Source organism: Culex pipiens, chromosome 2 (assembly GCF_016801865.2).
Source record: "Culex pipiens pallens isolate TS chromosome 2, TS_CPP_V2, whole genome shotgun sequence".
Classification (NCBI taxonomy): Eukaryota; Metazoa; Arthropoda; class Insecta; order Diptera; family Culicidae; genus Culex; species Culex pipiens.
This window is the reverse complement of record NC_068938.1, coordinates 213904252-213930654: the sequence shown is the minus strand read 5'-3', so window position 1 is coordinate 213930654 and position 26403 is coordinate 213904252. Positions and strand designations below refer to the sequence as shown.

General features: G+C 35.4%; 3 protein-coding genes across 3 annotated transcripts; 1 reads left to right on the top strand and 2 right to left on the bottom strand.

Annotated features, from left to right (window-relative positions):
* The first annotated feature begins 1395 nt into the window (after positions 1 to 1395).
* LOC120416809 (alsin homolog) lies at positions 1396 to 24619 on the top strand. Its single transcript, XM_039578683.2, has 7 exons — positions 1396 to 2530; positions 8838 to 10388; positions 20616 to 21186; positions 21251 to 22003; positions 23587 to 23766; positions 23822 to 23967; positions 24031 to 24619. The coding sequence occupies exons 1-7, from the start codon at positions 1774 to 1776 to the stop codon at positions 24288 to 24290; spliced, it is 4218 nt and encodes a 1405-aa protein (XP_039434617.1). The 5' UTR covers positions 1396 to 1773; the 3' UTR covers positions 24291 to 24619.
* Positions 2661 to 3162, bottom strand: LOC120416812 (ATPase inhibitor mai-2, mitochondrial-like). The gene is made up of 2 exons (XM_039578687.2): positions 3002 to 3162; positions 2661 to 2924 (listed from the first exon to the last, which is right to left on the bottom strand). The coding sequence occupies exons 1-2, from the start codon at positions 3049 to 3051 to the stop codon at positions 2693 to 2695; spliced, it is 282 nt and encodes a 93-aa protein (XP_039434621.1). The 5' UTR covers positions 3052 to 3162; the 3' UTR covers positions 2661 to 2692.
* On the bottom strand, positions 14307 to 15111 carry LOC120416811 (uncharacterized). The gene is made up of 2 exons (XM_039578686.2): positions 14721 to 15111; positions 14307 to 14654 (listed from the first exon to the last, which is right to left on the bottom strand). Exons 1-2 carry the CDS (start codon positions 14948 to 14950, stop codon positions 14501 to 14503), a joined length of 384 nt encoding a protein of 127 aa, XP_039434620.1. The 5' UTR covers positions 14951 to 15111; the 3' UTR covers positions 14307 to 14500.
* Positions 24620 to 26403: the final 1784 nt, after the last annotated feature.

The window sequence follows — 26403 nt, the reverse complement described above, 5'->3', positions numbered from 1 at the left end:
ATACATACACTGGAGCTCACGCACACAAATGAACTCATTTCTACAGGGCTTACGGGCGAGAGAATTTCACGATTGCTCTTTCTCTTGCTTTTTGAGCGAGGGGACTGGCCGTGTGAGAGATTTTTTTCCGTCTTACGCATCGGTTTGTTCGTTGCTCGCTATTTCATCGGCGTCGTTTTCTCTTCGCTCTCTTGATGCAGTTTTGGGAGAGCGCCGAAAATTTGATGATTTGAGCGAGGGACGATATTTAAAAGCCCTCGCCATCGGCGAGGAAACGAGAAAATACCATCCCTGCATCTAGCATTCAAAAAATATAAAACTTGTTTAGGGCCAATACGCACCTCCCAAGAAAAAGGGTCAAGAAATGGCTTTACGAACAGCAGAACAAAGGAGAGGAACGATTTCTTGAGGCTTTTTTTCATCGTCTTTGGCTTACTTTCACTACCGCTGCTTCCGAAGTGCGTATAGGTTAGAAAATCCAACAATTAAAAAAAACTAAAATTAAAAATAATCCAGAACGAAAAAACAGGATCCTCGGATTAATGTTTAAAAAATCAGTTATTTATAAAGTTTAACATACATGAATGATGTATTTTTATTTTTTTAATTAAAAAACTCAAAAAAATTAAAAGTACAACAATTTAACAATTTTAACAATTGAATTTAATAATATTTTAAAACAAAAATATAGAAAAAAACTGAAATATTGTAATAAAAAATTTATGGTTTAACAATTAAAAAAACGCACATATTTAAACATAAAAAACAAGAAAATTTTTTTTCTTAAATTTAAAAATGCACAGAATTTTTCAGTTTTTTTTCGGCACGTCGGCAGCGTAAATCTCTCATGTTGATGTCGAGGGTTTTTTAAGGTTCAATAAACAAAAATTCAATTTTTGTGTTTTTTTTTTGTTTTTGAACAACTGCCTTGTGTCAGAGGTTAAAAACTAAAATCTTGAGTTTTTTTTTAAAAAGGTCCAATAAACCAAATTTACAGTTTTTGCTTTCAAGGTGTTTTTGAAACCGCCTTGAGTCAGGGGTATTAAAAAACACCCAAAAAGTAAAAAACTAAAAATTTGGTTTATTGGACCATTTAAAAAAAATTCCAGAAATGGTTTTTAAAGGACTAAAAAAACCAAAATAAATTTCCAGAGTTTTTTTTGAAAAGGACCAATAAACCATTGTCTTTCATATGTTTATAGGACCTTATCAAAAAAAACTCTAGATTTGAGCAAAATTGAAAATGAATTTTTTCACAAGGGCATTCACAGTGGAACCGTTGTGTAGAGTTCCATCCCACCCCTGCTGGGACTTTTGACATTTCGTTGGGCAAGCGAAAACCAACCACAAAACAAAATCCAAAACAAAACATGCTGGTACTGTTGTTGTTGCTGGAGTTGGTGACTCTTCCTTTATCAACATCGGATTCTTACGTCGTCGTCGTCGCGAATTTAATTTTAATCAATTTATTCGCTGTCGCAAAAAGATGTTTGCCAAAATTTGCTGATTAGGAGCTCAGATTTGTGCGTTATCAGTGTGCTATTTTCGTGAGTTCTGAAGGCGCAAAAAAAAAATTGGCAAGGAGTGTCCTCTCTGCAAAAAGTGACTTAAGCCAATTATCGATTGTGTAAACAAAACAAGTTAAATTTCGGATTAATATTTGCTGCTGCAAAACCTCGAAGGAAGCAGCTGATCTTTGTTCGATCCCTTCGCGCAAGAAAGAAGCAATGACTTGGTTGTGAGAGGTTGGTCAAGCGAGACGAAACATCCAGAATGATTTCCGCGTTCGCCGAGCTGGACGAGGCCAGTCGGGTGGCCATCACGGTGGAAGATCCGGAACAGCGTCCGCTGGGTTGGGTCAGCAAGTTGCGCGTTTGCGGGGAGTATCACCTGCTGTTGAATGTCCGCGGGGAGTTGTTTTTGGGCGAGTATCGGGCGAAGGAACGGTCGATCGAGTTCCGGTTGCTGCGGGAAGACGTGGCGGATTACGACACCGAGGGGAACCGGGTTTACGTGGTGACTGGGAGCGGGGGAGTGGTGCTGCAGGGGAAGAACGGGTCGATTGGGGAGTGGACGCGACTGTTCGAGGAGAGTGGAGTCGTGTTTGAGAAGATTTGCTGCAACAATAACGGATTGCTGTTGACCAGCGGGGATGGGACGGAATTGTACGCGCAGGGGGAGTTTGGCAGCTTGCTCAAGTTTGAGGCACTTACTGAAGTGGAGGAATTGGCCGGAGAAAACGTCGTGCAGATATCTGCCGGAATTGACTTTGTGATCTTGGCTTGTCAGAAAACGCGGAAAGTCGTTACGGATGTGAAGAAGGATCCTTTTTACGACCAGTATTGTCTGCGGGAGGACACTGATGTCTATCATCACTGGAAAAATCTGTACAAGGATTGTGGTGATCGGTTCAAGCAGGATATTGGACCGATCCGGGATGCGATCTGCAATGTAAATGTGGATAGAATGCAGGTTTACGGCCAGATGATCCACGAAACCGGTGTGGCCAGCTTTGGGAAGGTCAACAAAGGTAAGTTACATTGGATATAGAAAAAGTTTTACAATATAAGTTGTTCAAATAGTAGAAATCAGCATATTGGATAGAATCTGTTAATAAAATATGAAAATTTCCCTTAAATTAACAAGAAAAACTACCATCATTTTACATTCCCACCACTTTCTTTATTGAGATTCACTTCTTGGCACCTCCGCCCACCTGAGCTGCTTTGCTTCCCTCCCCAGTTTCAGTCTTTGATTTCTGCAACTTTGCCAGCTGCTCCCGCTGCTGCTTGTAAAAGTATTCCTCCTCGTGGGCCGCCTCCATCTTGCCGAAGGCACCGCCGGCCTCCCGGATGGATCCACCACCGCCACCTCCCTTGCCGGCACCGGCTCCCAAATCTCCAACCTGGCTCATTTTTGCGATTCTGTCGAAGAAAAACACCGGCAATTACATAACAAAGTTATTTGTTGAATTTACTAAAAAGTCAGCCAAAATTCTCACCTAATTCCACTTGGATAGAGACGAGTGGCGTTTCGCTGGATGGAAAACATCTGATTGATCAGCTTCCTAGCACCGGGGACAAGTTTTTATAGAAGAAAATATTCTACGTCGTACCTATGAAGCGATGTGACTCAAAGCGGTGCGAAAACAATAATGATGAAAACGGAGCAGTGAATCGTGAAAGTCAGTGAGAAAGAGCGTTATTTTTAGCTTCGAAGTCGTTCAGTGAGTGTGAGTAGGCGATGAGCTGTTTTTGTAGTTTGTTTTTGGTTGCTTTCCTCTTTGGGCTGAAGCGAATTTGCAAGATGGGCTATCTACAATCACTTAGCTTAGAACATCTAAGTAAAGTAGTTACTTAGGAAAGTACGCAACTTACGGCCGTCATCCACAATCAACTTAGAAATTTTGCTGGGCTGATATACGTTGCTATGCAGTTGTTTGTTTACCTTTGATATTGAAACGTCAACTTACCGTAGATTTTGAAATTTTTCAAACCATACGTCAGTTTTTAATTTGATTACTTTTCCATTGTAGAAGCTCGGCTTCATTTCCATTGATTCAAATTCCTAAGCTAAGTGAAATTTTCTAAGCTAAGTGATTGTAGATAGGCCATAAGCAAGTGAGAAGTTGAGAAGTCGAGCCAAACATTTCATTAGGCCGATGCAAATATTTAAAAAAGTTTTTGTCCCTCGGCCCTGGCCAAGGTCAAGGGGGGGGGGGGGGCAAAAAAATAAAAAAATATAAAAATTTAAATAACAAGCCATAGTCTTCACATTTCAATGAAAAAAGTGTTTTAAAATGCATTTTACACTAGTTCAGTCGTTTTGCAATCATTAGTTTTCAAAAAATCTAAGATCTGACAAAAACAAAAATTGTATCGAAAAAAAAGATTTTGCATCGAAAATTTTCAAAAAATCTTAAGATTTTTAACAAACCCAAACATGCTAAAAATGATTTTAAACGCAGGAGAATGTATTTTAATTTTATTTCAGCTGGTTGCACTTGAATTTTCATTGAAATTTTGAAGTTTATTGTAAAAATATTTTTTTTGCCCCCTGATTTTTCGGGCCAATTTCGAAGGGGGGGGTGACAAAAACTTTTAAAAATATTTGTACCAGCCTTAGGGCACAAAAGCAAAAACCGCGATTCGAGAAAATCGATTGCAAAAAATGGACAACTTGTTTCAATTCCTATTTAAAAAATAAGCTTGACTGATGGTATTTTTACTGATGATTCGATAAAACACATCATTATCCTCAACTCTGCTTTACTGCTTCTTAATTTATGTTGATTTTCACAATAAAACTCATAATTTTAAAAAATCTCGTTATTAGGCCCTTTTAGCTTTCCAACTGCTGTTCATAATGGGCCCTTTCTAAATGCAATTTCGAAGAAAACTAAAAGGGCACTAAAGCGCTGTCACCGGATTGTTGTTTTGAATGATGTTTATGGGACCTTTTGTTCAGTTAGAAATAATGAGGAATTCAGGGAACATTATGTTAATTAGTGATGTTTTGTGATCGAATGGTGAGAATAAGGCATGTGAAACATAAAAATTCTTCAAAAGTGCACTGAACAGCATCCGCGGGACCGTATTAAATATTGTGTTTCGACGAAGTTTTTTTCTGCAGAAATCCTTGGTGAAACGTAAACCAAACGTTGTTTTGAAGTGAATTAGTGTTAAGAATGTATGAAAAGTTCACTTTATATCATAGAAAGTTCCTCAACTACGAAAAACTAACGAAAAATAAAAGGGCACAATTGAACTTTTTTTCTGGTTCGGAGTGAACATTGTTATGGGCCCTTTTGTGTTTTTGATTTTTTCAATAGGAAATTGTTTGTTATCAATCTGATTCTTGGAGGGCATGTAGGGAGTGTACTAATGAATGGAATAGTGGAATAATCCCGAATGTTTACGTTTTGGTTTTGTGCCCTAATGAAATGTTTGGCTCGTAAATGTTGCACTCACTTTGTTTATGTTTGTGGAATTGATATGAGCCGTTCTCTGTGACTTCGAAGAAGATTGTTTTTTGTATGTTTTTCTATACAAAAAGATTATGAAAATATTCAAAAGTCTTCGATAAATGTAAAAGACTTTTCTGAAGATAAAAATAACACACGCAAAGTATAATTTTTGTTTCACCCTCTAGATGCTCACCCTCAAGAAGGTCACCCTCCTATTAGTATTTTGTATTTTGTATTTTATTTAGTATTTTGAAATTGAAAAACTGGTATTTTTAATCGTATTTTGCGAAAAATTGTGTATTTTACAACAAAACTATAATTATGTGATAATACCTAAATGCAAAATTTCGCATCGTTCAATACCCATATTGCGAATTATATTTTTTGTGTTTACGAAAAATGTGGTTATTTCTAACAATTGAATAGTTTTTCAAAAACACTTGAATAAATTGAACATGTAAAATTTGCTGGCTAATTTTGCTCAGGCGTGGATTTCGCGCTTCTGGCAATTTTGATAAATAAAATAATTGAGAGAGCTAGAATTACTTTCAGGTTATCAAGAAAAATATTATTAGGAATTCTATTTCTTAGAAGTGAAACAAAATCTTCCGAAAGTGTTTGTTTATATTTTCTGAACAATTAAGACACATCGAAATAATCTTCAAGAAGAGATTATTTGTTAAAATGGATTGTTCAGGATTAATTTATAACAACATTCAACACATTTTTTAACTTCTGCTTTCCGGCTCTGAATATTTAATTTCTTTTGAATGTTGAGTAATGTTTTTTTCCCTTGTTTATTGTTTATTTCATACTGGATACATTCAATTATTAATCTTGTGAATCGTATTTCAAACTTTTCCCGAAAACATAACCATTAAGATGTAACAAAAATAATTATTGGGGCTTATTCCGGTGGGCGTACTGTGCTCAAATCCCAAATTTGAGCTTGATTCAGATTCTTGCTCTCCGCCTTTAAATTTTAGATGGAATTTAACCCGTAGAAACATTTTTTTTCTAAATTTAAGTATTCTTCAGAAAATACCTAAAGTCGAACATTCAAAAATTAAAGCTCTAACATTGAAAATTCTGGAATTCATTAATTCAAAGCTCTTTGATTTTTTTTTATAGTTTTGTAATTTCAAAAATTCTGATTTTTTTATATTCAACAAGTCAAATTTTAAAATTTGAAAAATCTGGAATTTTACCTCCAAAAAATAGGAATTCAAAAATTTGCAAATTAAAAAAAATCAAAATTTAAAAGGCCAAAATAGAAAAAAATCATTAAAATTGAAAATTAAAAACAATAAAAAAAAACAAAAATTGAATTTCTGTAATTCTTAAATCATAAAATTTGTATCTTCCTAATATCTAAAATTCTTAAACTCTAAAATTCTTATTTTTTTCTAAATTTAAGCAAAGATAAAAACATTCAAAAATGAAAGCCAAACATCGAAAATTCTAAATTTCTGAAATTCAAAAGTTGATTTTTATAGTTTTGTAAATTCGAAAATTCAGAATTTTTATAGTTTTGTTAATTCGAAAGTTTAGATTTTTTAATATTCAACAATTCAAATTTAAAAAAATCTGGAATTTTTACTCCAAAAATTAAGGAATTCAAAAATTTTAAAATAAAAAAATCAAAATTTAAAAGGCCAAAATAAAAAAAAATATTAAAATTGAAAATTAAAAGCAATCAAGAGAACAAAAATTTAATTTCTGTGATTCTTGAATTATAAATTTTTTATTTTCTTAATTTCTAAAATACTTATTTTTTTCTAAATTTAAGCATTCTTGAGGAAAAATGAAAAAAAAAGATAAAAACATTCAAAAATGAAAGCCCAACATCGAAATTCTAAATTTCTGAAATTCAAAACTTTTTGATTTTTATAGTTTTGTAAATTCGAAAATTCAGAAGTTTTATAGTTTTGTAAATTCGAAAATTCTGAATTTTTATAGTTTTGTAAATTTGAAAACTCCGATTTTTTAATATTCAACAATTCAAATTTTAAAATTTAAAAAATCTGGAATTTTAACTCCAAAAATTTAGGAATTCAAAAATTTGAAAATTAAAAAAAAATCAAAATTTAAAAGGACAAAATAAATTCAAAATCATTCAAATTAAAAATTAAAACAATGAAGAGAACAAAAATTTTCTGAAATTCTTAAATTAAATTTTTTTTATCTTCTTAATTTCAAAAATTCTTAAATTCTAAAATTCTTATTTTTTTTCTAAATTCAAGCATTGTTGAGGAAAAATGAAAAAAGATCAAAACATTCAAGAATGAAAGCCAAAAATCGAAAATTCTAAATTTCTGAAATTCAAAACTTTTTGATTTTTATAGTTTTGTAAATTTGAAAATTCAGAATTTTTATAATTATGTAAATTCGAAAATCATAATTTTTATAGTTTTGTAAATTCGAAAATTCAGATTTTTAAATATTCAACAATTCAAATCTTAAAATTTAAAAAAATCTGGAATTTTGACTTCAAAAATTTAGGAATTCAAAAAATTCAAATTTAAAAATTTAATTTCTGTAATTCCTAAATTATAAAATTCTTAACTTCATAATTTCTTAAAATCTAACATTCCTAAACTTCTAAATTCCTAGATTCCTGAATTCCAAAGTCCTAAATTCATAGATTCCTGAATTCTGGGCCTTCTGAAAAAGAACTGCAGAACTCTCAAATTCTGGATCATTCAAAAAATGAAAAAACTTCAGAATTCGTAAATTCTTGTCATTTTTGTGATTACAGAAATTTTGATAATTTTGGAGCATTTTTGGAGTCATATTTAAGGTTAGATTAATTTTGAGAAGAAAATAATATGAATTTCGTGTTTAGAATATTTCTTAAGTGACACTTTGGCGAGGATCATGGAGTACGAAGAACTGTATTTAAATTTTCAAATCTCAAGATTTATAAAATTTATAAAAAAATGAATTTTGATTTTATTTAGTTTTTATGTCTAAATTTCTGAATGTTTTAATTTCGATTTTTGATTTTTTGTTTTGCATATAAAATTAAAAGAGTAAAAATAAATTCAAAAATTGCTTCATTTTAAACTCATATTGCGAGTTAGGAAATTTCTAGTATTTTCGCAAAAATACGGTATTGGATAAATATTTTAGTATTTTATAAAAAAATTATAACAAAGCAAAAATGCATAGAAAATATTGTTGCGTTTGATACCCACATTGCGAATTATGAAAGTTTGAGTATTTCCAAAAATATAATATTTTGTATTTCGCAAAAATATTTTTTTGAGTATTTATAATTGATACCTACCTATAGTATACTACATTATCAAAAAATCCCTCTTAGTGAAAGCATTGAAAATTTATCAGTTTTAGAAAGATTTGAAATCGAAATAACGATAACAATAGATTATTAAAAACAATCAAGAGAACAAAAATTTAATTTTTGTAATTCTTAAATAATAAAATTCTTAACTTCTTAAATTCTTAATTTCTTAAATTCTTAATTTCTTAAATTTCTAAATTCCTAGATTCTTAAATTCCTGAATTCCAGAGTCCTAAATTCCTAAATTCTTAGGCGAGGATCATCGAGTACGAACTGTATTCAAATTTTGAAATCCCTAGATTTTCAAGATTTATAAAATTTATTATTTTTTTGAATTTAAATTTTATTTACTTTTATATCTAAATTTCTGAATGTTTTAATTTCTATTTTTGATTTCCTGTTTTGCAAAAAAAATATTTGCCCATAGAATTTACTGCGTTTCAAGATTCTGCGTTCTGAGATTCGGCCTAATGAGGCTATTCTGGATTTATTCACCAGCGACTAAAACGAATGAAACTCACTTCATCGAAAACTAATTCAAAAAATCCTTTCTCCCCCCCATTCCAGGCCAACTCGGCACCAGCGACCACATCCGGCGCGACAAGATCGTCCACCTGCAGCAGCTGTTTAACGTGGCGAAAATCACGACCTGCTGCGACTACTCGGCCGCGCTAACCGTCGACGGCAGCCTGTACCTGTGGGGTGACACCGCCGCCAAGAACCAGGCCACGCTGGACACGAACCTGGCGCTGGCCTCGCTCAGTGCCAGCTCGCCGACGCTGTTTGGCCGGTTCCGGCAGGTGCTGGACGTTTGCAGTGGGAATTTCTCGACCTATGTGGTGACGTCGGATTTGCGGATTCACGATCTGCGGTCGGACGAGCGGAGTTTGGCGTACGAGGTGGGGGATCGGGGGAAGTTGCGGGGGTGGGAGGTTGAGCACTTGGAGGACGTTCCGTTGGTGGTGGCGAGTGACAGCTTGATTGTGGTGAACCACTTGCCGATCAATCGGGACGCGTTGCGGGTTTACGGGAAGGAACAGCAGACGATTCAGGCGTTGCTGAAGCACTTCCGGGAGAATGGACTGGGCGGGATTCCGAAGAAGGCGTTGAATGTGGTGTCGACGCACTACTTTTACCGATCTTGCACGAGGTTGTTCTATCTGCTGTTGCTCAATTTGAGATCGTTGCGCGCGTTTCTGTTTGAGAACGATTTGAAGCGGATTATGACCGTGATGTTGCACGAAGAGATGCTCTTCCTGTACCGGAGGATTGTCAAGTGCTACTGTAACAGCGACTGCCTCGGGTTGATGAGCGAGCCGGAGCAGAAGCTGCTCCGGATATACCTGGACAACGTCAAGAACTACATCGAGCTGATTGAGCTGCTCGTCAACGCAAACAAATCGCTTGAAGAACCGGTCGAGAACCGACTGCTCAACGCCAAAAGCGAGTGGCTCAAGTTCTTCAATGAAGAGGTCACCGAAGAAATGGGCAAACTCGTCAAGATTACCAAAGAGTTTTGGCTCAACGAAGAGAACTTCCGGTGGCAATCTCTCAAAGAGTCGCACCGTCGTGTGATCCTTGATTCCGCCGAAGTTCCGCTCAAATTCCTCGACGTCAACATCTTCTCCTCCTCCCCGCGGATCGTCCTCTTCTCCGACGTGCTCTGCTACCTATCCGGCGTCCAAATAATCGAATACCCGCTGAACCTTATCTGGGTCTCAACCGAAATCAAAGACGCCCTCAAGACCCGCCACAAGGAAAAGCTCCGCTTCCTCATCAACATCATCACCCCGGAGGAGGTCCTCCGCTGCTACACGCTCAACTCCGCCGACAAGCTGGTCTGGCTCAACAGCCTCAAAACCCAAATGATGCGCGTCCTCCAGCGGGACGCCACCGCCAAGCAACCCGTGTACCGGTGCAGTCGCTACCGGTTCGGCGAACGGCACGCCAAATTCGGTGGCTCCCAGTACGAGGGCATCTGGAAGATGGGACTCATCGACGGCGTCGGCGAACTTTCCGCCAAAGAGCGCACCTACCGTGGGGAGCTGTACCGCGGGGACATCACCGGCTACGGGTGCCTCCAGCGCACCCTGTACGGCATCGGAACCATTTACGAGGGTAAGTAAAACACAAGCGTTTGCTAGTTTTCCATCAAATCAGTTTTATTTGGAATCGTTCAATCGTAAAATCCGCGATTCCGGAGCCGCATCCGGTGGTCGAAGCGCATGTGGCCGTACAGGAAGCAAAGTGGGACTTTCGGGGCCGGGTAGCTGCACGGATAGTAGCAAGGTCCGCAAGGGGATGGGTCGCAACAGGGCGAACACGGTCCACAGCCGGTGCCGCAGATGGTGGGGAGGGTTCCGCTGGGGTACATGGCGAGAAGGTTCTTTTTTTGCTATTTTGTTTCAATGAAAAATTTGGAAACGTCAACTCGTGACAAAAAGTGGATTTTTAATGAGTTTTTTGAATGATGGCATGCTATGATCCAGGCATAACATTTCAAGAGTTTTTTTTGATTAGGTCCTATAAACATATGAAAGACAATAGTTTATTGGTCCTTTTCAAAAAAAACTCTGGATTTGTTTTGTAATTCTGTCGTGAAACTACTTACTTTTCCTGTCATTCTTGAACGACGAAGCCTTCTTTTCTGTACCAAAAATAACAGAATCGAAAAGCAACACTTTTCAAAATAAATGCTGTGAAGTTCTCCTTTTCAGCACTGAAATGGGTGTTACACTTTCCAACATTTTTTTGATTTAAACGATTTATTGACAAAATACATGAAAATTTGAATTAAAATTTCACTCAATGGGTGTTTTTCGGAATTGCAAAAATTGTTGTATGGAACTCGTTGCAAAACTTGATTTTTTCAGCACTCTACTATTATAAAACTTAAAACCGCGCGCCATGCCAAGGGCAAATTTTTTATTATTTCGCTTTTTTTAATTGTTTGTCGTGATTTTGAAATTCTGAAAATATTTATTTCAATGAGATGAGATTTTTTTTGGCCATTTCCCACTGAGAATTTTGGCTTGAGCCTCGAGTCGATCTGGCTCGAGATCGAGCCTGAATCGAGTCGAGGCTCGAGCAAAAATTCTCAATGGGTTGTCACATTCTGCTATTCAGTCTCAGGGTAACCACTCAAATCCCATTTTCAAATTAACGACTTTAACCCGACTTTTCCAGAACCTCAAATAATAAGCATTTCTTACCTAAAGAATGATTAAACACCAAAACCAGTTTAAGAAAAAAAGTTAATATCAATTATTAAACAAATTTTCGAAATAAATTCTAAAATTACATTATTGACAGTTCTAGTAAGAATAGAAACTTTATAATAAATTAAAAAAATTGGAGTAAATTTTGATATTTTTTTTTTGAAGCAATGTAGATTTGTCGAGTTGTCAGTATTTAAAAGATCCGTCTTCAGCGTTGACATTGGGTCTAGAGGGAGTTGAGATTTGATCATACAGAAATTGTATAAAATGTATGACCCAATCTCGCCCCAGACTCAATGTCACTCCTGATGACGGTAATTTTTTTTTTTCAATCAATAATCCAGTTTTTAGTGTTTGAAGTGACAAATTTCTTAACCATTATTGTAATAACATAAACAAAATATTCTCTTCTTCTTGTTCAAATATTTCAAATAGTCTTTTTTCATATTATGATACATTAAAAAGTTTTTAAGTTTTTTCATAACGAAAAACGATTGAATTGTTTGATAAATGAAATTCAAGCTATATCTATAGTAACGTAGTTATATTAGTTTTTTTTAATAATCAAACATTTGTAAAAAATGATAACTTGATAAAGTTAGGTTAACATTGAAAAATATTTACCAAAAAAAAAAAAAAACAATTGGGTACTAAACTGCCCATGTTCGCATAAATGTCCCATATGCAAAAACAGCAAGCTGAGAAAAACGCATTTCAAGTTTGTCCCACACATAAGGCTACGTGTTAAGTTTTCACGAAAAAACTGGATTTCCTCCTGATTTCTAGAACAAAGTACTGGATGTTGTAGGCTTTTCGGAAAGAGCACACGATTTTGAACCAAACTGCATCAATAACTCAAAAACGATGAAAATGCATATGGGACATTTATGCGATCAGGGGCAGTAAAGCCCTATGTCAATTTTTATGTACAACGGTAAAAAACACGATCAAAAACCATTTCTGATCACTTTTTTTCATTTTAATGCAAAAAAAAAAAATTGACGAGACAACATTTTTTCGATGGATCAACTCTTGACTTTTTTTTGATAAGGTCCTATAAACAAATGTAAACATTGAGTGTATCCCTTTCACACCTTATGTCAAAGTCCATCGGAGTAAGCGGGATACACTCAATGTTTACATTTGTTTATAGGACCTTATCAAAAAAAAGTCAAGAACTATGGTCCCCTTGGAACGAGCTGTCAAGTAGGACCTTTTCTGTCAAGAAGGACCGCGAGGTTAATTTTTCAAAATTGATTTAAAAATCCATTTTAAACCCTTTGTGGTCGTACAAAGGGTCATTGTACTCAGAAAAATAAGCTTTATCGCTGTAAACAATAATATCAGCAATCTAAGCTTCATTTTAGGACCCAATTGCTAAACTAAAGTTGAAATCGTTTTTTTTTTTCAAATCTTGAAGCAATTTAAAAAAATTAAAATGAATCAAAATTGTACGGTGGTCATAATTGTTGAAATTAATCTCTATTTTCCTAATTTTTTACCCTTAGCTTTGTCTTACCTTTTGTTTGTTGAACTTAATCAAACATAAATAAAAGTTATATGATTCATAAAAAATATTATGAAAATCTGTGTCAAGTGCATGCCATCATAATAATCCAATATTTATTAGAATTTTAACGCATTCAATAGCCTTTTCATTCTAATGTAGTTTTAAATAGTGAAACAAATCTTAAATTTAAAGTTAAGTGCTAAAGACAAGTTTAGTGAAATAAGTTTGAAAATTGTACAAAATAGTACAAAGTTATTCAAGAGTTAGAAAATAATTTTCAAACAAATATACTTTAGATTCCCGACTTCTCGTAAAAAAAAAATCACTAATTCGCTAACTTCCGCCTTTTCCCTGGCTATTCTCGACTTTTTCCAACTTTCCCGATTTCCCACCCTATTCAGTTTTCTGGCAATAATGATTTTCAGGCTTATGACATTTTCTGGCATATAAAATTTCTGCTTTTTGAGCTTTTCTGGCTTTTGGCCCATTCTGGACAAAATAGTTTTACTTGGTATTGAAACATTGAATGTTTAAATTAAATGAAATTTTCAGTGTTTTCAAAATGCAAAGATTTTGCAAGCAAAATGAGCGCTTCCCAAACACGGACGGGAATGTCAAGGTTTTCTGGCAAACAACAGTCTTAGTAGTGACATTCAGAGGAATGTTTATTTTGCATTCGTTTGTATCCATGTTGGGATTGTTGAATGACTTTTGTTTTCTATGTTATTTAACAGGATTTGACCGGTACGTCGATTCCGACGCAGATCCACAAATGTGATCGCAAATCCTGAAATTGAAAAAAAAATGCAAAATAATCATCAACAGTGACACTTTGTGTATATGGGAAGCCAAGTACGACGTCCAACCTTATGAAAGGTCCAAGTGTTTCGAACCTCTAAGTCTCCAGAGCTACGAAAACCCGGACCGGAGACTGGACACATGAACAACATGCACATATGCTAACTAGAGGAGCGTTCGAGAATGAGGTCGAAATGGAACGCGGGACAAGGGACGGGAAGTGAGAGCAACTCCGCAGAGATGGGCAGTCCTCACCTCCTTAATCTGAATATCCTAACTGTCCGGTCATCGTAAATTAAGTACTTGATATTCCCGTCCGTGTTCGGGAAGCGATAAAATGAAACAGAAATCGTGCCAATTCGTTTTGTTGGAAGGAAGATTTGGTCCGGATTTTTTTTTAATGGCACCCCATTACCTTCAAGTAAGACGTAACAACATTTTTTCCTGGATTCGTTGACCAATATCTCAATCTGCATAGTTCAATCAGCTTTGGCTGACCGGTTCTAGATATCTAGTTGGAAATGATTTTTATTAGTATCTCAAAAATCTCACTAAAACTGATTACATAGCAGATCGTTTCGGGATTTAACAATTAACTTGTTTAATTAAGCACACACACAGATAACTTATCACTGGAACTTATTTCGAACGCGTTTAATGATGAATATCGCATAAAATAGTCATTTTACGTCTTCCCCATCACATCACATTTGCTCCCGGCAGTTGGGACACTTCTGGTTCGGCACCCACGGCGCGATACAATTGTCATGGAAGAGGTGTCCGCACCGCAGCTTTATCGGTCGGCTGTCCGCTCCGTCCTCTTCCTCGATTTTCTCCATGCAAATCGAACATACAACGCTAGAATGGATGATGTAATAAAGGGGATTAATCATTCTGAAATCAAGACTGCACCTAAATTCTTACTCATCGTCGGAACTGTATCCCTGCCACTGCGATCCGGTGGCCTTGGCTCGGGAAGATCTACGGCCACCGCCGGACGGCCTCGTCGGTTGGCTTCTGCCGGAACCACTGCCACCAGGAGGATACTGGTGGGGTCGGTTCTGGGTCTGGCTGACGACGGCGTAGATTCCGAACGCGACGGCCACCCCGACGACCAGCGAAGTGACCACGCCGAAAATGGCCTGCAGGGACATGGCGCTTCTGCGTCGTAGATAATTCCTCACCAGGAACGAATAATGGCACTTTTCATTGCACGGCTGCTGCTGCTGCTCGGCTTTGGTCTGTTTTGGTGTAGAATTTGCGAACGAAAATAGAAACGCCAACTGTGTGGAGCAGCGGGAGCGATTGATGGATGAGAAGCATGAAAGCAGAAACACGCGTTGACGTTTTGCGATGTTTGCTTTGAGTTTTTCGTTTCTTGCTGTGGCTGTCATCGGCGGGAAGACACTCAAAGAAAATGCAGAACATTGACTTGCTTTATTAAATTAAATGTTGTTCTTAATGTTTTTTTTAAATTAATAAACTTTTATGATCGCCTGGCATTTAAATTTTAATTTCTAGCTAATACATTTGACTAGTTTTTGTCTATTGTCTTCAATCATTTGGCGCTCTTCTATGGTTTCTTGCTCAAAATTCCATACGACACCTGGGACATCTTCCATTCTGGAGCCAGTCTTCAACACACCTTGCGTGGAATCGATGGCCGCACGGCAAATTTCTGGAGCTGTAGCCCGACAGTTCCTCGTTGCACATATCGCAATGAAACTCCGGAGCGCGTCGAGAAGAAGAAGGAGAAGGCCTTCTAGATTCACCATTCGTGTGGGATAGCGCCCTATGCCGGTGATATGAGCTGTAAGCTCCCCCTACGCCCAACATCACACCGATGAGCACTGCGGCCAGTTTTAAAATGCCGTCTAGGGCCATAGTAAATGGACGAAATTATTGGAAATCAGGGAAGAATAAGTAACTTAATGTCGAACTGCTTAAAAAAACACATAAAACGATAAGGAGGTTGGCGTTGACTTAGAGATTAAATTCATAGTGTACACTCAGAGAATTATTGAATCGAGATGTTGTAAAGGCAAACAACTTTTTTAAACTGTTTGATTATTTTATTGAAATGTCGATAGATCACGGCCGATCCACGATAGATCAACAAAATAATAAAAAAGCGTATTTGCAACAGCCTTATGTCTTTTTAACAAAAAATTTGTAACACTGATTGTGCAAAATGTCGATAGGTTTTTTAAAGATAATGCATAAATATTGTAAAACACCTATAAAAAGGTTAAATTAATCACTTTTAGTTATTTTACATCTATTTTCATACAAAATTTAGGTTAACATTTCAAGTTAAGGCCGTTGCAAATATTTTTCAAAGCTTATGTCGCCCCCCCCCCTTTCCCCTTCCCCTTCCCCTTCCCTTCAAAATGGGTCCGAAAAAACGAATGTATGACAAAAGGTCGAATGGACAAAAGGTCGAATGGACAAAAGGTCGAATAGACAAAAGGTCGAAAATGGGGAAAAGTACGAATTTTCTAAATATTAAAAAAAAAACTTTTGATGTGAGCCTAAACGCAAAAAATATTGAAAAGCACTGAAAGGTATTTTGAACGGGTTTCATCATCTCACTAGTATATTCTTTAAAATTTAGAGGTCTTCTGATTATTGCCCCTGGATTGTTGGAGACTTTTGAAAGTGGGGAGGGGTGTAGGGTTTATCTGTGAAAATATAAATAATGTTGATCGAAATTTGTAATATATAAAGCTATTTTTGAAGTTAAATTTCTTTGAAAATCTAATGTGACCATAAAGGATAGATTGAAAAAGGATAAAAATCTTGCAATTAAGAAACAAGACTTTTTCATTTTTCGGAACTGTTTATATTTGAAAGAACGGAAAAGTCACTGAAATATTCCAATCATAATTTTTTAAAAGTTGTTTTTTTGTTAGTTTTTATTTTTAGATTATACAAAAATTGGAATATTTTAGTGACTTTTAAAAGTTGTATTTTTAAAAAAAGACCGCTCAAACTTTTGAAGGGATGGAAAAAATCACAAAAGCATTTCGACAATTAAGAATAGGTTTTAAAAAATAAAATAAAAATTTAAAAAATATTTTAGAAGTCGAACTTTTTTTTTCTGAGGAATGTTTGAATAAATGAAAAAAAAAAACTCACAAAATTATTATGAATGTCTAGAAAAGCTCGGGTGAGTTTTCAAAAAGCCGTAAAAACCACCGTGACCTCTGACACTAAATTTCATTTATTTTTAGTTTGGGGCACTTGAGGACAATCTTAAGCATTTTTGATATTGGTTTTTCGTAAGTAGGTCGAATACCGATCCAAAAAGGACTTTGTTTACCAATGGCTCTTACGGCTTTTTGAAAACTAATCCGAGATAGGTTCTTTTAAATAAAATAAAAACTCAAAACATATTTTAGAAGTCGATTTTTTTGAAGAACTGTTCATATTTGAAAGAATGGAATAACTCTCAAAAATATTACAAAATATTATCACAAAACCTTTATTTTACAGAATTGTTAACTTAAAAAAAATGTTTGGAAATTATTGTGTTTATTTGAATAAAAAGGTTCAAACCCAATGAAAAAACAAAAAAAATCATGTAAGAAGGTATTTTTTCAATAAAGCTAAAACGTTTTCGCTGATATGCTTCATTTTATTGATTTTCATATCAAAGCAAGATTTAACAATCTTGTCCAGCCAAAATGAGGTAAATAATTTGAATTTCTTGCGACATTTAACACATTAAAAATAATTTTAAAGGTTTCATCTCCCTATTCAAATATAAATTTTCAATCAAAATGCAAAAATAATATATTTGTAACGACAATGAAATTTTTATTCAAAATGAAATTTTGAGCAAGTTTTTTTTATTATTTTTCTTGCTCTTGTTAGTGCTTTAGTCATAGAAATAATTGTTCCAAAATGGATTATAATGCAACACACAGCTGAAAGGAACTCCAAAACTGAATTTCAAAAGAACTTGATTATTCACCAATGAAACCGAATTGAATTGAAAAAAAAATCAAAATGAAAACAAAAACAAAATAGTAGTTTTTTTAAAACTTTTACGGGAATTATCCACCCAAATAATCAAATATCGTTAAAATAAAACAAGACTCAGAAATATCTGAAATGTTTTTAAAAGTTAATTTCAAAGATAAAAAATACCCTTCATTTTAATTTGAATAAAACAAAGCTTGAATCATTAAATTTCTTATGAAACTATACCTTTCAAATAAACTAGTAGTAAAATTTTTATTCCAGCGAATGAAAATATTACTAAACTCACCTAAAGTAACCATCACAACGTCCTTCCTTAATCTGATACAAAGTGTTATACTAACAAACTATCGTTTCCAAGAAATTACAAATTACAAATTACTAAACTTAGTTAGTTTTAAAAAAATAATTAAAAATTGGAACGATTCTTCAAATGGTTCATATCAAGTTGTAAACTGATAAAATTAACTTAAATAGTATGTATTGATGAAATAATTATTTTGCTGTTATTTAAAAAAAAAGAAATGATTTGATAAATTTCACGAATTTCACGCCGTCCACGAAATCGTCAAAAATCACTAACCCTGTGTTAGTAATCAAACAAGGGTATTCACTCGCTTAATTTTACAGTACTCCATAAGATTATTTTTATACTTATTTGAGTTTGGTAAATCATTTTGAGAAAAATCGTTACAGTTTCACACAAACAAAAAAATTCACGGGATTTCGCAGAAAAAGCCAAATTTTACGGATTTCACGGTGTCCGCGAAATCGTGAAATTTCATTAACCCTATTTATTATTATCTTCATATATTTCTTTTTTTAAACATTTGACCTTTTGTCCTTTGGACATATTTTCAATTCGACCTTATGTTTTCGATCTTTTGGCATTCGACATTTTGTCCATTCGACCTTATGTCTTTCGACCATTTGTCGCACATCTCGAACAATCAGGGGGCATCATTTGAATGAAAATGACATTGAAAATAGAAATTTAATCAGACGAAAACAATTTAAAATAACTTTTTCACATTGATAATCATGTTTCAAAAACTTTTTTTCTCTGGTAAAAATAAAATTTCGGCAATACTTAGAAATTTTGGGAACTTATGATTGCAAAACAACTGGACAGGTGTATAATGCATATTAAAACCCTTTTTTTCTTCATTCATATGTTGACACCGTGACCTGTAATATCAATTTTGAACTGTTTTGGTTGATACAAAAAGGGTAATTATTTACATAGTTATGAATGCTCCGCTCACACTGCAGTTTTTTCAAACAGTTCAAGAAATTTGTCATTAGGTGGCAGCACCCAAATGCTTTAGACAAAGCTGTTGAAAGGATTTTATGAGGAAGGCAACAGTCACCTTTTGGTGGATTAAGCAACGTTACTTTTTAAGGGGAATTCATTCGGCAAGACAGTTATCTCGTTTATACGAAGACCAACCAAGTAAGGTGTTGTCTTCTTATTCTAAAATTGTTGAACTTACGGACAGAATCCTGAAATAATTTGATTATAAAAATTGACAAATTCAAGCTGACATACAGCCATCCCTCATATTCGGAACAGTTTACAGATCTGCCAATGTTCAACAAATCATACAAAATCGATAATTGAACGTAATGATTTGCATTTTTCTTCATGTCGTCGCCGTCGTGCTAACTTGTCGTACGTGCATTTTGAGCCAAATTGAGTTAAGAACGCCATTTTGTGCAGCTCACAATGCCTCACCTTTTGACCTTCACAGAACCCCAAAATTCGATTTCAATCCTGAGATATTCAATAAAAACCAAAAAAGCTCCGCGGATTTTTGTCACTTTTCATATGAAAGAAGTTTCAATCTCGTCGTGCTATCTTGTCACTCCCTGAAAATTTATGTAAGTGCGACAATTGGCCAAAGGGATTTCAGGTCAGGATGCGTTTGACGCACGTACAAGTTAGACTACCGTAAACATTTGTAATTATAACTCGGGACTCCAGCAACCAACTTCAACCAAACTTTGGGACAATGCAAATAATAGTCAGCCAAACAAAACGTGTTTGTTATTGTTTACATTGCGTGCTCTCGTTTTTGTTTATTCAAGGTCAAACATTAAAACGCGTTTTTTTCGGAACGTCGAAATGGCGGGTGCGACATGATAGCACGACGACGTCGATGTGAAAGCTTTTCTTGCGATCTTTCGATTGATGTATAGACTTGCTGTAATTTTTTACGTTTTATATAAAGTTTTTAAAGAAAAACATTGACCCTTGAAATCCACAAATTCGGAACACTTTTTTCTTACGATGTAAACAAACTTGTTTTTCTCTCCAGAAGTACATATTTTTAACAAAAAAATGACTTCACACTCTGAAACCAATAAAACTCAAGCTTAGTAATGTTTTAAACATGGTCTGTTTACTTTTTTGTAAAAATATCAATTAAATTCAAGTGTTCCACAATTGTGGGAGGCACAATAACATCCCACAATCATGGAACAGGCAATTTGGAGGCAGTGTTTTGCTGCTCTGGATAAAATAGTCTTGAAATTAGGTTTTTTGTTCAAAAAGTACTTTTTTACTAGTGAAATAGCAAGAGAATGTCCAAATAAAGGTCCTAAAAATAACAGGGACGACAGAAAAGTTGCATTTTGCATCCTATTGACAAATTACTACAAAAGTGTTCCGAATTTGTGGGTGTTCCGAATATGTGGGATGACTGTACATCGATTTTTGGGAATTGAGCAATCGGTTAATTTTGCAAAATAAGTTGCTAAAATAGTGAAAATCAGCAAATTGGATGGAAATAGGGCTATTAACGCTAAATCATTTTCGTGCTTTCCCATTTCCAGGAGACTTTTTCGAGGGCAAATTCGACGGATACGGAAAGCTGAAATCCTCCACCGTGCCCGCTGCGCAGTACTTCAAGTATCGCGGCTACTTCCGGGCAGACAAGTACAACGGCTTCGGCACGCTGCTCACCAACTCGTACCAGTACAACGGAGACTTTGTGAACGACCTGAAGGAGGGTTTCGGCGTGGTCGATGACATCGAGAACGGGGTCAAGTACATTGGAATGTTTGCGAACGATCGCAAGTTTGGAAACGGAATCCTGATCACCACGAATGGAACCTACTACGCGGGACTTTTTGCGAACGACACGCTGTCCAACTCGGCCGGGGGATTGGCGATTTTTCCGAGCGGGATCTACTACAAGGGCGAGCTGACCATTGAGGGGCCCTGCGGGAAGGGAGTGTTTTACTACCCGGAGAAGGAGATTGGCGCGGAGACGTTCGAGCTGGACGACACGAACGTCCAGATGAGTGGCCACACGATGACGGGGACGTTTGCGGGCACGTGGGACAGCGTTAGGATCTCGAACGGGTCGATGGCGATGGATCAGCGGTTCAATAAGGTGCCAGTGTGAGTAAAATCTTGGAATTTTGTTTTGTGATTGGTTGAATTAATTTAGGATTGTTTTATTTAGATTGGACTTGAAGATCAACGCTGAACGCAAATGGTCCACCATCTTCAGCTGCTTCCATCAGTCCGTATTTGGAACGTCAGACCTTGCGAAACTTCGTTCGATGGACGTCAAAAAGATCTGGAACAAAGTGGCGATCTACATCACGCGAGCCAAGCGAAAAGAGCAGCTCAAGATGAACAACTTTGAAGTGAAGCTCTCTGAATTTGACGATCAATCGGCGGCTCAAATCTGCCAAAGCGGATTCAGATTAACACATCTTTCGACAACTTCCCTGAGGTCAAGCTTTTCCGATTCCAAGATCTCACTCATCACAAACCCAACTCAGAATGGAAGCTCCAACGATTCCGCAATGGACAACATCTCCATGAGAAGCTTCACCTCGATGGTGTCCCGAGAGTACGACGACGAGTTCATGCTGAATCCAACCAGCGGTGATCGAAGTCGTGGTTCGCCGTTCCGCGACCTGGAAATCATTCCGGATTTCTGCATCAGCACCATCGACGGGCCAAGTTTGCAGCTGCTGCGAGACTATCTGACTGAGGCGTTCCGGAACACACACCACCCGTTGCACCAGCTGTTTGACAAACTGTCCAACTGTTTCTACTCGACGTACAGCTGCTGGAAGTTTACGCCGAACTCGATACTGTGCGAGCCGGCAATGAACGAGTGGATTTCGATTGTGAGCAGAATTTACACGTTGGTGCTGACGGTGATGTTTCCGGCGCTGCCGAAGGATTCCGCCATCGTTGACGGGTGAGTTGTCTTGGAGTCTCTAAAATCACATTTTTTTACAAAAAAAAAGCGGACATGCCTAATGCGATGCATTAGCCGCAAAGGCAAATTCTGTGAACGGAACACATTACCCAAAATTAACATGAGAGGAAGGATGCGTGGACATACCGTTATGAATTAAAGAATTAAAGAATTAAAGAATTAAAGAATTAAAGAATTAAAGAATTAAAGAATTAAAGAATTAAAGAATTAAAGAATTAAAGAATTAAAGAATTAAAGAATTAAAGAATTAAAGAATTTACTGAATTTACTGAATTTACTGAATTTACTGAATTTACTGAATTTACTGAATTTACTGAATTTACTGAATTTACTGAATTTACTGAATTTACTGAATTTACTGAATTTACTGAATTTACTGAATTTACTGAATTTACTGAATTTACTGAATTTACTGAATTTACTGAATTTACTGAATTTACTGAATTTACTGAATTTACTGAATTTACTGAATTTACTGAATTTACTGAATTTACTGAATTTACTGAATTTACTGAATTTACTGAATTTACTGAATTTACTGAATTTACTGAATTTACTGAATTTACTGAATTTACTGAATTTACTGAATTTACTGAATTTACTGAATTTACTGAATTTACTGAATTTACTGAATTTACTGAATTTACTGAATTTACTGAATTTACTGAATTTACTGAATTTACTGAATTTACTGAATTTACTGAATTTACTGAATTTACTGAATTTACTGAATTTACTAAATTTACTGAATTCACTGACTTTACTGAATTCACTGAATTTACTGAATCTACTGAATTTACTGAATTTACTGAATTTACTGAATTTACTGAATTTACTGAATTTGCTGAATTTACTGAATTTACTGAATTTACTGAATTTACTGAATTTACTAAATTTACTGAATTTACTGAATTTACTGAATTTACTGAATTTACTGAATTTACTGAATTTACTGAATTTACTGAATTTACTGAATTTACTGAATTTACTGAATTTACTGAATTTACTGAATTTACTGAATTTACTGAATTTACCGAATTTACTGAATTTACTGAATTTACAGAATTTACAGAATTTACAGAATTTACAGAATTTACAGAATTTACAGAATTTACAGAATTTACAGAATTTACAGAATTTACAGAATTTACAGAATTTACAGAATTTACAGAATTTACAGAATTTACAGAATTTACAGAATTTACAGAATTTACAGAATTTACAGAATTTACAGAATTTACAGAATTTACAGAATTTACAAAATTTACAAAATTTACAGAATTTACAGAATTTACAGAATTTACAGAATTTACAGAATTTACAGAATTTACAGAATTTACAGAATTTACAGAATTTACAGAATTTACCGAAATTAAAGAATTTACCGAAATTACAGAATTTACTGAAATTACAGAATTTACCGCATTTACCGAATTTACAGAATTCATAGATTTTACCAAATTTACCGAATTTGCAGAATTACAGACTTAAAAAATTACATAATAACAGAGTTACAAAATTCAAAATCACAGAATTTAATAATTTGTTTTTTTTTCCTTCAGTGAACTATTGTCGTACCAAACGCTGCTGTATCCAATCCTGATGACTCAGGGGATCTACTCGGCACTGTTTGTGCTGTACGCGAGCAAGTGCTGCAAAAATGATGAAGTCTACCGCCAGCGGATTCTGATTTGCGAGAAGAAAACCGACGAAAATCTTATTCAGCTGTTGGACATCAATCGGTTTGGATTTCATAAAATAGTTTTTTGAATTATAAATTAATTGAAATCATTTCAGAGACCTAATTCCAATCATCAAGAGCTCCCGCTACCAGGAAGCAATCGACAGCTTGAATCTTTTCAAGGAAAAGTGCTGTCCCAGTGAAATGATGAAACATATCAACGAGGCGTTTACTTTAGTGGACGTTGCCAGCAAAGAGCAGGGTAGGTTTCCTCTAAACTTTCTAATCAATTTCACCACAACCTTCAACCTCCCCACACGAGCAGACTCGGACATTGCGGCGGACAGCTTGCTCGAGCTGGTCATCCTGCTCATCATCAAGGCGACCATTCCCCAGCTCGGGGCGGAAATCAGCCTGCTCGAGGATCTCATGCAGAACGACGTAAACGACGCGAGCCTGAGCTTCCACAGCAGCACGCAGAACGATTACTGTCTGACGACGCTCAAGGCGTCCTACCAGCATATCATCAGCGATAACTTTTTCGTGAACAAGATCTACGATGGTGCTGGCGGAGGCGGGACGTAGGTGAGTAAGTAGTACGAGTAGTACTCGCAACCTGGTTTACCTCATCATACCAACCTGTTTCCGGTTCTGTGATTTGTGCACCATTCCAATGTCGTGCGGGTTTTTCTCCGTTGTGAGCTTTAAGTCGATCTCTAGATTACGAAAAAGTTGAGTTTTTAACGTATAATTCCAAATCAAAGTAGCAATATTAGTATCGAAAGCATTATCCAAATTATTTGGTGTAAATAAATGTCGCTGTAACATAGGCTTAAAGTTCTTGTTAGATTTTTCGCTGTTTAAAGTTTGTTGATTAATCATCCAGTGTTGGAGAAAATTAAAGATTTATTGGCCTAAAACAATTTTTTTTGGTGTCTGAGACATATCTGAAAGCCATAATATGTCGTATGTCTAGGAATAGCGGAAAAAGATTTTATTTGTATTTTTTTTATTTGGCCTAAACTTTGTGGGAACCTTCCCTATGCCCTGACCAAAGAAGGCCATTTTGTGTTATTGCTCCACATACAATTTTGGCAGCAGTCCATACAAAAAAGGAACATACGAAGTTGACTTTATAGCTGTCGGCCACCATTGCTAGTACCAACCACTAGTGTCTTCCTTTTTAACTACAAGGACTTCGCCGCCCTGGGCTCCTAAGTGTACTAGAGTATGGCACGGAGCGACGGCGCCGAATACCCATATTTACACAAAGAATTTTAGAGCGCCCGCCGCGGGATTCGAACCAGCAACCTCTGGATTGTGAGCCAGTGCACGGTCCGATTGATTCACACGGTCGTCATAAAAAAAAAAAGGAACATACATTTTCGAAAATTCCTGCAAAAGATACAGATTTTTTTTGGATGAACTTTCTGATCGATTTGGTGTCTTCGACAAAGTTGTAGATATTTGGCTAATGAAAAAACTGTTATCTTAGTATTTTTTTGTGTTTTTTTTTTGACATTTTTAAATCTATGACTTGATTTTTCAATCTCAAAAATACTATTTGCGTCATTTAAAAAAAATTAAACCACTGTATCTTTATAAGGATTTGACGAACAATGGTCCATATGGAGACGTGGTTGGACGCGAACAAGCAAAATCACTCACGGTGTCCTCAGGGCAAGAGAATCTCATTTCGACAGTAACCTCCAATAACTCCGAAAAAAGTTTGACAAAGCTGTAAAACAGGGCAGTTTAAATACATGTTAAATTTCGAATCGTTTGATACCCCCAATGCAAATCATAAATATTTGAGTATTTTCGAAAAAATACGGTATTTTGTGAAAATTTTAGTACTTCATTCAAAAAACTCTAAAACAGTTAAATACGTGCAAAATTTTGAATCGTTTGATACCCATATTGCGAATCATAAAAAATTGAGTATTTTTGAAAAAATACGGTATTTTTTGAAAATTTTAGTACTTCATTCAAAAAACTCTAAAACAGTTAAATACGTGCAAAATTTTGAATCGTTTGAAACCCATATTGCGAATCATAAAAATAAAAAAATATCGAGAAAATACAGTATTTGTGAAAATTTTAGTATTTCATTCAAAAAATTTAAAACAGTCAAAATACATGCTAAATTTCAAATCGTTTTATACCCATATTGCGAATTATAAAAATTTTAGTATTTTCGAGAAAATACGGTGTTTTTTTTTTAAACTTGAGTATTTCATTCAAAAAACTTTAAAACAGTTAAAATAAAAGCAAAATTTCGAATCGTTTGATACCCATATTGCGAATCATAAATATTTGAGTATTTTTTAGTAAATACGGTATTTTGTGAAAATTTTAGTATTTTATTCATAAAACTCTAAAACAGTTAAAATGCTTGCAAGATTTTGAATCGTTTGATACCCATATTGCGAATCATAAAACATTTGAGTATTTTTGAGAAAATACGGTGTTTTTTTTAAACTTGAGTATTTCGCTTCGCTTCGCTAGGAGACGGTGATTTTAGCGGATTGCAGACTGGATTTTCGCCATGTGATGTGATGATTGTCTAAGCCCAAGTTGCCTAGGAATCGATAATTGGGAATAGAACCAATTCCACCTGAACCAGATTCTCACCACCATGGCAGCCGTCCATTGCCGGCCGCTCCCATCTCCACCGCGCACCAGGGACAAGGAAAGG